The sequence below is a fragment of the Mauremys mutica genome, chromosome 1, assembly GCF_020497125.1.
Source record: "Mauremys mutica isolate MM-2020 ecotype Southern chromosome 1, ASM2049712v1, whole genome shotgun sequence".
NCBI lineage: Eukaryota > Metazoa > Chordata > Testudines > Geoemydidae > Mauremys > Mauremys mutica.
The window spans coordinates 367,022,143-367,035,263 of record NC_059072.1 but is presented as its reverse complement, the minus strand read 5'-3'; the positions used below and the strand labels follow the sequence as shown (position 1 = coordinate 367,035,263).

At 42.7% G+C, this 13,121-nt stretch overlaps 1 protein-coding gene across 1 annotated transcript; it reads right to left on the bottom strand.

The window, feature by feature from the left end:
- Positions 1–7,597: 7,597 nt before the first annotated feature.
- Positions 7,598–12,902, bottom strand: LOC123350392 (olfactory receptor 52R1-like). Its single transcript, XM_044988965.1, has 2 exons — positions 12,875–12,902; positions 7,598–8,538 (listed from the first exon to the last, which is right to left on the bottom strand). The coding sequence occupies exons 1-2, from the start codon at positions 12,900–12,902 to the stop codon at positions 7,598–7,600; spliced, it is 969 nt and encodes a 322-aa protein (XP_044844900.1).
- Between the last annotated feature and the right edge of the window lie 219 nt (positions 12,903–13,121).

Below are 13,121 nucleotides of genomic sequence, written 5' to 3'. Positions count from 1 at the left end.
ATTTTTTATCCTGGTATTCAGGCTCCATGAAGAGATAGCTGGTGACATGGTGCTGGCCATCTTCCTTGAACCACTTCCTGGACAGTCAGAGAGACATTAAACCCTTTTATGAACTTATTGTGCTGTGCCAGCATGGCAAACTGGGGAATCAGCCCATGTACAATTCACTAGTTTGCCTCTTTTTAATTGCCGGAAGCTGGACCTCTGCAACCCCACCCCTTACCCTGGCTCCTTCCCTGCTGTGCCTCTTCCCCACTGTCATAAACAGATAATTAAGGGCTAATGCCTCTTTTACCTGTAAAGGGTTAAGAAGTTCACCTAGCCTAGCTGACACCTGACCAGAGGAACCAATGGGGGAACAAGATGTTTCAAAAGGAAGGAGGGATGTTTCCTTTGTTTAGAGTCAGTTTCAGTTTCAGCCAGAGTGAAAAAGATCAAGGAACCAACCTCTTATCAGAGTAGTAAGTTTTAAAAAGGAATAAATAGTTTTTGTAACTTGTCTTTGTGCAATTAGGGGAGTAATCAAATTTGGGTATTCTTGTGTATACTAAGGTTTTTGCCCAGGGGAACATCCTGTGTTTTAAATCTGTTGTCTGTGACATCAGCTTGTATGCTGTCTCCCAGAGGGTTTTTTCTTTACCTTTCTTTTCTTTAATTAAAAGCCTTCTTTTTAAGAACGTGATTGATTTTTTCCCTATTTTTAGATCCAAGGGAATTGGATCTGGACTCACCAGGGAATTGGTGGAGGAGTCTCTCAAGGCTACCTAGGGAGGGGAAAGATTTTTGGGGGAAGACAGAGTTTTCTAGATGACTCAGACATCTGGATGGTGGCAGCACCCTGTCTTGTTGAGCCAGACTGCTGCAACACAGACTCAGGGCCTGGGTCATGCCCCCAAAACTGCAGGCTTAACTGAAAACAGCTCAACAAGATACCTGTTTCCAGCACCCAGACACCCAGCTTCCGAAGGGATCCAAACCCCAAATAAATCTGTTTCACTCTGCATAAAGCTTATAAAGGGTAAATTCATAAATTGTCCACCCTCTATAACACTGATAAAGAGATATGCACAGCTGTTTGTTCCCCCAGGTACTCTGGGCTTATTAATACACAAAAGTGATTTTATTAAGTAAAAAGTTGTATTTAAGTGGTTTCAAGTAATGAGACCGAAGAAAGTAAGTCAAAAAAGCAAAACAAAGCAAAAACAGGCAAATCTAAATCTAATACATTAAGAAACTGATTAGAGGAAATATCTCACCCTCAAAGATGTTCCAATAAGCTTCTTTCACAGATCAGCCTCCTTCCTAGTCTGGGCCTAATCCTTTCCCCTGGTACAGTCTTTGTTAGATCCAGCAGACATCTCCAGTGGTAACCAGGTGTTTTCTCATGACTGGAGGCCTCCTTTGTCCAGCTCCATCCCTTTCATACCTTTGGCACAAGGTGGGAATCTTTTGTCTGTGCTCGTCCCCACCCACGGCTCATCAATGAAAAAGTAAAAGGATTAAGATGGATTCCAGTATCATGTGACATGGTCACGTCACAGTAAGACCCCTAGTCTACATTTTTCATGGGTTGGCCCACATGTACACAGGAAGGTTTGGAGATAAATAAACCATTTACAAACAATTGTCTGGGTTCATTGGGAGCCATCAAGATTCTAAACCACCATTAATGGCCCACAATTTGCAAGAGTATAAGAGGACCTCAGAGTTATACTTCATATTTCTAGCGTATCATAAGAACATAAGAACATAAGAAAGGCCGTACCGGGTCAGACCAAAGGTCCATCTAGCTCAGTATCTGTCTACCGACAGTGGCCAATGCCAGGTGCCCCAGAGGGAGTGAACCTAACAGGCAATGATCAAGTGATCTCTCTCCTGCCATCCATCTCCATCCTCTGACGAACAGAGGCTAGGGACACCATTCTTACCCATCCTGGCTAATAGCCATTTATGGACTTAGCCACCATGAATTTATCTAGTAGGTAAAGAGTTCCATAAGTTGACTGTGCGCTGCGTGAAGAAGAACTTCCTTTTATTGTAGCTTCAGATACAAAAATGATACATACCAATAGGATGAAAATATTGAGTAGGTTATAACCTTTGTTACGATACTTTACAAGAGACCTTTTGCATAAAGCATATTCCAATTACATCATATTCACTTTCATAAGCATATTTCCATAAAACATATGGAGTGCAATGTCACAGTATATTCTTACTTTGTTACTAACTCGGTGGAGAGAGAGACCCCCATCAAGCTTCCTGGTTTCTATCTCAGCTTTGTGAGGAGAGTGGGTTACAGCATGGGGCAGATACATATGGGCTCTATAAAGAAGGCTATACTGGGTAAAGACAATGGTCCATCCAGCCCAGGATCCTGTCTTCTGACCATGACCAATGCCATGTGCTTCAGAGGGGATGAACAGAACAGGTAATCATCAAGTGATTCATGCCTTGTCACCCGCTCCCAGCTTCTGGCAAACAGAGGCTAGTGACAAAATCCCTGGCCCTCATGGCTAATAGCCATTGATTTACCTATACTCCATGAACTAATTTACTTGAACCATGTTATCCTTTTGGCCTTCATAACCTCCTCTGGCCAAGAGTTCCACTGGTTGGCTGTGAATAAATAATTATTTTTGTTTGCTTTAGATCTGCTCCCTATTAATTTCATTGGGTGAAAAGTAGTTCTTGTGTTAGTTGAAGGAGTACATAACGTTTCTTTATTCAATTTCTCCACACCTGTCATGATATTATAGCTCTCTCTCTGTCATAAATATAAAGGGAAAGGTAACAACCTTTATGTATGCAGTAACATATAATTCATCCTGGGCAGAGGTGCAGAATCAATCAAGTTCTTAAAAGAAGAATTTTATTTAAAAAAAAAAGAAAAGAATCACACCTGCGGGATGGGTAACAACCTTTATATATGTAGTAACATAAAATCCCTTCCAGCCAGAGATGCAGAATCTCTTACCTGTAACATGTTAATCAGTTCAATTAACCTAGTTGGCACCTGACCAGAAGGACCAATGGGGAAAGAAGATACTTTCAAATCTGGGGTTGGGGGAGGTTTTTGTTTGTGCTTTTTTGTTGGTTCCCTCTCGGGACAAAGAGAGAGACCAAGCAGGTAAACCAGCTCCTAACAAGATCCTGAGATGATACATCTAAACTTACAGAAGTTCTAAGTAACAGCAAGGAAATGTGTTAGATTATCGTTTGTTTTAGCTTGTGATTTTTCCCTATGCTAAGAGGTAATTTTATTTTGGTTTTGTAACTGGGAAGCAGAGTCAGAGGGGAATCCTCTGGGTTTAAAATCCTTTTATTTACTCTGTAAAGTTATCTTACATCCTGATTTTGCAGGTGTGATTCTTTTACCTTTTTTAAATAAAATTCTTCTTTTAAGACCCTGATTGATTTTCGGTGTCCTAAAAACCAGGGATTTAGTCTGTGCTCACTTTGTTAACCTATTGGTTGGTATATTATTCTCAACCCCCGCCCCCAGGAAAGGGGGTGAAGGGGATTGGGGGGATATTTGGGCGGAAGGCGGCTCCAAGTAGCCCCGCCCTGAATGTTTGTTTAATCACTTGCTGGTGGCTGCAATACTGTCCAAGGACAAGGAAAGGAATTTGTGCGTTGGGGAAGTTTTAACCTAAGCTGGTGAAATATAAGCTTAGGGGGGCTTTCATGCAGGTCCCCGCATCAGTGCCCCGGGGTTCAGAGTAGGGAGGGAAACCTGATACCTCATACCCCCCTGAGTCATCTGTTTTCCAAGTTGAAATGTCCCAATCTTTTTCACCTCTCCTCAAACGTTTAATATCCCTAATAAATTATTGCCCTTCTCTGTACCTTTTCCAATTCCAACATATCTTTTTTGGGGATGGGGTGACCAGATCTGCACTCAGTATTCAATATGTGGGCATAGCATAGACCTGTATAGAAGCAATAAGATATTTTCTGTCTTATTATCTATTCTGTCTACATGATTACCAACATTCTGTTCACTTTTTTTGATTGCCACATTGGGCAGAAATTTTAATCCTATTAATTCACATTTGATTGTATCAACAATCTGTATCCTTATTTCTTTGGGATTTTCCTCTACTCTTCACTCACCCTCTTTGTACTAAGGGGCAGGAGGCATCTGCCTATATATAAATTGGTCATTAAAGGCTATCAGCCCTAACGAGCTCTCGCCTGGACAGAAGAAGGGAGTAACTGCATTTCTAGATAAAAAACAGTTTTCTCCACCTTCTCTGCAGAGGGGAGGGCATGGAAGGAATGGAACCTCCCCAGAAAGGAAGAGAGAGAGGAGCTGTTGGTCCAGCCCTTTTAAACCACCTGGACTGGATGATCCAGAGGAAGCTGGGGTAGGACAGAGGCACAAGGGCCGGAGAGGGGACTCTGCTAGCAGGGTGATGGCTGCAGCAGAGACATAGACTCCAACTGGAGGAGGAGTCAGGGACTCCAGGAGTTGGCCTTTGGACACCTTTGAGGGCTCTGACCATATCCTAGTGTATGCTCCAGAGTGGTGATGAAAAAAAAATAATTACTTGACAGCCCTAGTAAACAGTGAGGTGGCGAAATTTGCTGATGAAACAAAATTATTCAAGGCAGTTAAGTGCCAGGTAGACTGAGAAGAGCTTCAAAATGATCTCTCAGACCTGCATGACTGGGCAGCAAAATGGCAGATACAATTCAATATCGACAAAATGCAAAATAATGCACATTGGAAAACATCCTTCCAACTATACATAAAAATTATGGTGTCTACATTAGCTGTTATCATTCAAGAAAGATATTGAAGTCATTGTGGATAGTTCTCCAAAAACATCCACTCAATGTGCAGCGGCAGTCCAAAAAGCTAACAGTGTTGGGAATCATTACAAAAGGGAGAGATAAGATGGAAAATATATTGCCTCTATCTATACTTATGCTATGCCCACATATTCAATACTGCATGCAGATCTGGTTGCCCCATCTCAAAAAAGATATATTGGAATTGGAAAAGATACAGAAAGGGCAACAGAAATGATTAGGGGTATCAAACAATTTCCATATGAGTTGAGATGAAAAGGCTGGGAGTTGTCAGCTTGGAAAACAGATGACTAAGGGGGGGGGTATGAGAGTGGTCTATAAAATCCTGAAAGGTGTAAACAAAATGAATAAGGAAGTGTTATTTACTCCTTCTCATAACACAAGAACTAGGTGTCACCCAATAATAGGTAGCAGGTTTAAAACAGGTTAAAACAAATGAAAGGATTTATTTTTTCAGACAACTCATAGTCAATATCTGGAACTATTTGCCACAGGATGTTGTGATGGACAAGGCTATAATAAGGTTCCAAAAAGAACTAGTATTGTATCCAGTTGGTGGCCCCTCACTACAGGAAGGATGTGGACAAATTGGAGATAGCTCAGTGGAGGACAATAAAATGATTAGGGGGCTTGTGCACATGACTTACGAGGAGAGGCTGAGGGAACTTATTTGGTCTGTAGAAGAGAAGAGTGAGGGGGGATTTCATAGCAGCCTTCAACTACATGAAGGGGGTTTCCAAAGAGGCTAGAGCTCGGCTGGTATCAATGATGACAGATGACAGAACAAGAAGCATCAATCTCAAGTTGCAATGGGAGAGGTCTAGGTTGGATATTAGGAAAAACTATTTCACTGGGAGAGTGTTCAAGTACTTGAATGGGTTACCTAAGGAAGTGGTGGAATCTCCATTGTTTGAGGTTTTTAAGTCCTGGTTCGACAAAGCCCTGGCTGGGATGATTTAGGTAGTGTTGGTCCTGCTTTGAGCACTGGTTGGACAAGATGATATCGTTTGATAGATATATTGTTGTGACACTCTGTACCCCAAAACAACACACTGGCATCCCCATATTAATCACTGTTCTGTAATTGCAACAAATCTTGTACAAAATATGTCATATGAGGTGTCAATGGAAAAGTTATCATCTGCTGAATATGACCACCACATTTTTATACATATACCTACTTTTCAAATGTGTTTGTTCCTGTGGTAATTCCCAAAATATAGTTACCATTCAGTCTAGCCAGCACATTGTGAATGGACTATTCAAATTCATGCCCCATCAATGAGCACAATGGGCGATCGACTAGAATGTGGATAATAACCCCTGCTATGACTCACTGAAACATGCCAGGGCATGTGACCAACTCATATGATTCTGGAGTCAATCTTGTGCCCGTACTTTCCCACTAACTGCTATAGGCTTTATTTTGAAAAAAAAATGAAGTTCCTTCCACATGGCAGAAGCTATAAAAGGGGGAAGTGACATCACCACTTGGTCTCAGACCCCGACACCCACAACTGAACACCTGAAAGCATAACTAGAGGAAAACAACTTTGACTGGGAAGGTGGTCCCAGGCTGGAAAGAAGAAATCCTGGCCCATATATGGAAGATTGGGTAACTGTTTGTACCATCAGGGTGAGACACTGTTTGATTCAAATCCTGTCTTATTTACAGAACTGAGTTTGCAATTTTCCTTTATTTCTTAGGTAATCTTCTTTGATCTGTACACTTGTTACTTGTAGTTAATAAATCGGTTCTATTTTTTTTAACCTAAACCAATGTGTTGTTTGAAGTATAAAGGGAAATCTGCTCAGGATCAGGGGCTGGTGCATTGTCCTCCCCACATTGAGGAAGGGGCAGATGAGTAATAAATTTACCAGTCAGGCTTATGAGCAGGAGAAGATGGTCAGCTCTGTGTCCTAGGCTGGTGAACTGGAGGTAGTTGGCTAGATCCTTGCTACAGTGGGTTCACGGGTGGCTGGCGAAATCATTCATGTAACTCAACTGGGTGTATCCCTGCCTGTGAATGTTTGTGTAAGTGCAGGACCTGTAGGCGTCTGAAGCTTCTCACAGCCTGAGAGGGGAGGGGGCCCAGACTGATATGCTAGAGGGATCAGCAGTGGCCCAGTTCCAGATTGTATCATCACGACGTCCATCACAGTGGCATTACAAGCAGTGTGAAATGCACACCTTGCTGTTCGGAGTGAAATTTGAACTTCATACATTTGTGCAAAGATTTTAAGTTTGGTGGCTGGAGATCAAATAGGTCACCACTTTTTTTCCTTTTATGTTTCCTTATTTCAGAAAGTGAAGTAGGGACAGAAAAGCAACAGGATGAGAGAAAAAAGCAAACAATTTCAAAATTCAAGCTATTCAGTTTTCAGGCAGCAGAAAAAGAAAAAGAACATAGGTGTTTGTGGAAAGGAGATTAAAATGATCCAGCAACTAACAAGGGGAGGGGAAGAGAGGAGCAAGGGACAGAGGTGCGGTGTTTGCAGGGAAGAGGTACAGCAGGTGCAGAGACTTGGCAGAAGAGTCAGTCTAAGGGTCGTGGTTCTGGGGGTCCAGCTTCCAGAAATTAAAAAGGTGGCAACCCACTGAATTGTACATAAACTGATTCCTCAGCTTATCATGCTGACACAGCAAAATGAGGTCAGGAAAGGATTTAATGTCTCTCTGACTGCCCAGTGAGTGATTCAGGGACGAGGGCCCAGCGCCATATCACCAGTCAGCTCTACACGGAGCTTGGCCTGAGAGCCATATCACCGGGGAAAACTTTTAGGTTCCTTTATGAGAAAAGAGCCGGAGCAGCCTGTCCCGGATCTGTTTGGTCCTCACCCCATAGATGATGGGGTGTAACAAGGGGGGCACCAAAAGGTACACATTGGCCATGAGAATGAGGACATGCAGGGGCACATTATGTCCAAACCGATGCGTGATGGAAGAGAAGAAATCTGGGATGTAAAAGGTTAAGATGGCGCAAAGATGGGAGCTGCAAGTCCCAAAAGTCTTTAGCCGGGCATCTTTTGTGGGGAGGCTGAAGATTGCCTTGAGGATCTGGATATATGAAACGGTGATAAAAAAAACGTCCAGACCGATCACAGAGAATAGAATAAAGAGGCCGTAGTAACTACTGAGGCGGGTGTCGGCACAGGCCAGCTTCACCACGGCTATGTGCTCACAGTAAGAGTGGGGGATGATGTTGGTTCTGCAATATGGCCACCGCCTCACTAGGAAGGGATAGGGTAATGCAAGTATGCCACTGCGCAGAACCAAAGCCAGGCCAATCTTGGCCACAACAGAATTTGTCAGGATGGTGGAATGTCTCAGCGGATCACAGATGGCCACGTAGCGATCCAAAGCTAAGGCCACTAAGATCCCAGACTCCATTGCTGAGAAGCAGTGAATGAAGTACATCTGGGTGAGGCAGGCACTGAAATCGATCTCCCTGGAATTGAACCAGAATATATTCAACATTTTTGGCATGGTGGCTGTGGACAGGACCAGGTCGGTGATGGCCAGCATGCAGAGGAAATAATACATGGGCCCATGGAGGCTCGACTCCCTCTTCACAATGAACAGGATGGAAAAGTTCCCCAGGATGGCTATAGCATACATGATGCAGAAGGGGATGGAGATCCAGATGTGGGCCACCTCCAGGCCAGGAATGCCCAGCAGGATGAAGGTGGAGGGGTTGGTGAAGCTGGTTGTGTTGGAATCTGACATGGAGTAGGGGAGAAGGTTTCCAACTCTGAGGCAGAATAGTGTCTCCTGTATCCACTGTAGGTTCCCCTGACTTTCTGTGTGTGACCAGAGTCCGGGGTGATAGTTGAAGTACAAATGCCTGGATGGAGAGACAATGTAAATATGAGACACTACACACACTACTGGAGGCTGTTCTTGTGGGTTAAGTAGATTGGTTGCTCTTTATACAGTGAGAAATGACATTCTCATTATTTAAATAAATGAATTATGAACAACTGAACATTCCTATGCTAATTCAATATGTTATGATGCTCCATGCATCAATAATTCTTGCACATCATAGTGGGGGAAACCTTAAGAGTCACCAACAGGAAACACGAGTGTGGATATTGGCTATCAATCATTGTTCCTTAATTCAATGAAAGCTAGGCCAGAGAATCCATGCTGTAGGGAGTTCCCCTTTCATCTGTTTGCTTAAAATATGAGAGTAGAAAAAAACCTAAACCTTTGCAAAGACCTGCTGGGGAAACATCCCAACTAGAAATCAACTTAGAGAAAAGACCTCAGCATCATTGATAGCAGCTCCGGAGAAACACCTGGTCATTCACAGCAGTGGCCAAAACAAAAACAATATTTGGATGCCTGAGGAATGGAATGGAGAATAACCTGCTCTGGACATGTGCTCAGTTTTGGTCACCCAGTCTCTATAAAGGATATAGCAAATAAATAGGGGATTTCCAAGACAGGCTCTGAGAATGGGGAGGCTGCCGTATGTGGACAGACTGACAAGTCTGAGGCTGTTTAGAGAAGAGACAAACAAGGGGGCAAATGATAGAGGACAGCAAAATAAGGAATGGATCTGATTACATTCAAATGGACAGAGAACACCAGACCTGTAGTTTCTATAGACACACAGTGCTTCTAAAGTTCTAATTCCCCAAAGCTGAGGAAAACTATCATCAAAACTGATTGGAAGGAAATAATTAGACAAAAAATTGGAATGAAAATTGAAAGTGTTTTTAAGAGAGATCATTAGATAGAGAAAAAAGTCAGGATTCCTCAGTCAAGAAGGTGAAAAACTTTGGCTAAAAAGCTGGTCCATTTGCGAAGTGAAGGCAGTAATGAGGGTGGGGAAGATAAATGTATATCGAAGACATCAGTGGAAAATCCATAGTTGGCAGGGCTGAGGATTACAAAAAGGAAGTTATTAAGTATATTAAGAATAAAAGGAATCCTAGAAAAGTTTTAGGGAAATTCCTCTTTACAGGTAAAGCATTAAAAAAATTAAGGTACTGTTAAAAAAAAAGATTTGAGAAGCTTAGGAAATATGGAAAAGCTGGTATGGAATTAGTTCAAGAAAAACATTCTATAATACAAGTAATGCCATTCACAACAGGGTTTAGGCAAACTCAGTCTTGTCAAATAAACCTGATTTCACCCTTTAATAGAGTACAGATTTTGCTGATCAAGGGAACCATGCAGATGCAATAAGCTTTGATTTTCCTGAGGCATTTGACTTATTCGGGGGAAACACTGAGATAAAATAATTAACACTCTACAATATCAGTAGTGCACACATAAAATGGAATAAAACTGGTGAACTGACAGATCTGAGAAATCAATTGCTAACTGGTCATTATCAGTGAATGGGCCTGTTTCTAGTGGGGTTCTGCAGGGATCAGTTCTGGGACCAATGCTACTCAATATTTTCTTCAATGATCTGAGAGGACATAGAAAATCACTGCAGATAAAATTTTTCAGATGACCCAAAGATTGGCAGAGGGTGAAAATGAGGAGGACAAGGAAGGCACACCGATTGATCTGGGGCATTGGTAAGAGTGTCCCGTGAAAAAAAAAGTTTTAGTACAGTCAAATGCAAACTTAGCCTCTCGTAACAGGAAATGCAAGCCTGACCCACAGTCTTGGACACTGTATTATGCAATGCACGGATCCTGAACAGGATTTAGACGTAATTGTGTATAACCAACTCATTGTGATCTCCCAGTGCGCTGCTGTGGCCAAAAGGACTGATATGATCCTTGGATGTATAAACAGGGAGTGGTGAGATGGAGCAGGGGAAGGATCTTACCTCTGCACATGGCACTGGTGAAACCGATTGCATCCAGTTCTGGAGTCCACATTTTAAAAGGATGTTGAAAAATTGTAGAGGGGGCTGAAAAGAGCCACAAAAATGATTGGAGGCTGGAGAAAAAGCCGGACCATGAGAAACTTGAAGGGTTTCATCTCTTTAACTTATAAAAAAAACCTGATCAAGCAGACAGTTTCATGGGGAGATAACCGTGGGTAGCAATGGGCTCTGTTAATCCAGAGGAGAAAGGCAAAGCAAGGCCAAATGGATGGAAGCTGAACGTGGACAAATTCCAGCAGGAAATAATAGCCACATGTTCAGCACTGAGGGTGGTTAACCATTGGAATAAACTGAGAAGGGAAGCAGTGGACTCTCCAGCTCTCCATGTTGGCAGATCCAGGCCGAATGCTTTATTGCAAAATCTGCCTGAATGCTTGTCTACAATAAAAATGCTATAGCAGCGCTGCCTTGGTGCTTCTGTGTAGACACTACTTACACCAAAGACAGGGCTTCTTCCATCAGCATAGATAATCCACCTCCCCGAGAAGTGGTAGCTAGGTGGATGGAAGAATTCTTAAGTCTACATCTTCATGTCTACACCAGGGTTAGATTGATGTTTGGATTTTGTTGTTTCAAAATAGGCAAATTCAACATTAGGTTGTATTAGCAGAGGCATAGCATGCAAGTCATGGTATGTGATAGTATTCCTCTATGAAGCACTGGTTTGGGCTCAGCTGGAGTACTGAGTACAGTTATGGCCACCAGTGCATGGGAAGGATGTATAGAAACTGGAAAGGATCCAGAGGTGAGTGACAAAGATGACTAAAGGGATGGAATACAAGCCACACGACCAAAGGTGGATGGAACTGGTTATTTTTAGTGTGGAAAAGGGAGATTAAGTGGGGATGTGATAACATTCTTCAAACACTTGAAAGGCTGCCATAAAGAGGTGGAGGAAAGCTGTTCTGTCTTACCACAGAGGGCAGGTAATTATTTACCTTACCACAAGAGGCAATTATTTCAAACTTCCGCCACAACAGATTTAAATTAAATTTTAGGAAAAACTTCCTAACTGTAAGAAGAGGACGACAGTGGAACTGTGGATAGCCCTTAGTCTTCAGTGACTAAGACACACATCAATAAGAAGACTTCATTTTCAATTGCTGGGAAGTTTGTCAAATTTTAGGTGTTTGGACTGAAATTTCCCATGCTGGGTGTCTGCTTCCGGCTGAATTGTCTGTTGAAAGTTTATGGCAGAACAGCTCAGCCAATTTATCAAATGAAGCTTGGAGAAAATATGTCTTACCCATGTTGAAAAATTCTTATAATTGTTCAGTGAGGAGGTGACAGTGTCTGTGCATTAACACACAGCTGGCTCCTGAAGTCTTTACTGAGTTCTTATTCCAAGGGGTGATTTGCCTCAGTGGGGTCTCAGCAAAGTATGTGTCCCAGCCTCAGAATATGGCCTTGTACTGTACATCTCTTAAAACCATTCATTCTGAAGGATCCACTGTGCCAATGAAATGTAGCCACTTTGGTGCTGGAGGCCATCAGCTGGGTTAGGCAGGGGTGCACAGAAAACAGTGACATTTTGATCAGTGATACTGTGAAAGGACCACAGTGAAAGGACCACAGACTTGCTCTCTAACCCATCATTCCCATGTTGCACTGGGTTTGTTGAGCAGGTGAGCTTCTCAGCAAGAGATGGGTACCTGTGAATTCTGAATGGGAAGTGTCCTCGCTAGGAATCCCCCTCAGGTAGCCGTGTCCCACGCCTCTCTCACTGCAGCATCTATAGCAATATCCAATGCCAAGAGCCAGCACAGGGATGTTCACCATTTATAACATAGCTCTGCGAAGTCCCAGTGGGATTTACTTGGCCTCTAAGGGAGAAGCAGCATTTGAGTGTAAACAGGCTGGAGACAAGCTTGTCTCTGCTTCTCTACTAATTATCCAGCTTTAGGAGTAAACAGTAATTAAGGGACCTTCCCAAAGGGAGATGAGAAGTCCTGGGCTCTGGGCTCAGTCAGAGAGGAATTGGCTGTTCTGTGTATTTATGTATATTTAAAAAATGTAGTTGATTAGCAAGAAAACTAGGGATAATGCCTAGATCTCCTTTGGGTCTAACACCCTGTAAATGCCCAGGATAACTGGGTACATAGTAGAGAGACAGATCTGGAGGAGACGACTGAGTGGAAACTTGAACACTTCTGGAGGTATACTGGGCTGTCACGAAGGGATCACAGATCAGTAAATCTCACCAGTAACTATGATCAGACTGTGCAGCATCTTTCATTGAAGGCTCTTCAAAATACCAAGCAAAGGAAAGTCACTATGAACATAACCTTGTTATACAGATAGATAAACTGAGGCACGGGGAGATGTGATTTAGCCAAAGTTACAGACAGAATCCATGACAGACAGAATCCATCACTCCTGACTTCCCTGATGTAACCATGGCCTCCCCATAGGGCTTCTTGTTTACTATTCCAAGTACTTCCAAGACCT

What these genes read in the sequence shown, in the direction of transcription:
- LOC123350392 (XM_044988965.1), bottom strand. Translation starts at nt 12,902, where the DNA reads ATGCTGCACAGTCTGATCATAGTTACTG. An exon ending in CAGTCTGATCATAGTTACTG is followed by an intron (nt 8,539 to 12,874) that starts GTGAGATTTACT and finishes ACTCCATGTCAG; the next exon opens with ATTCCAACACAACCAGCTTC.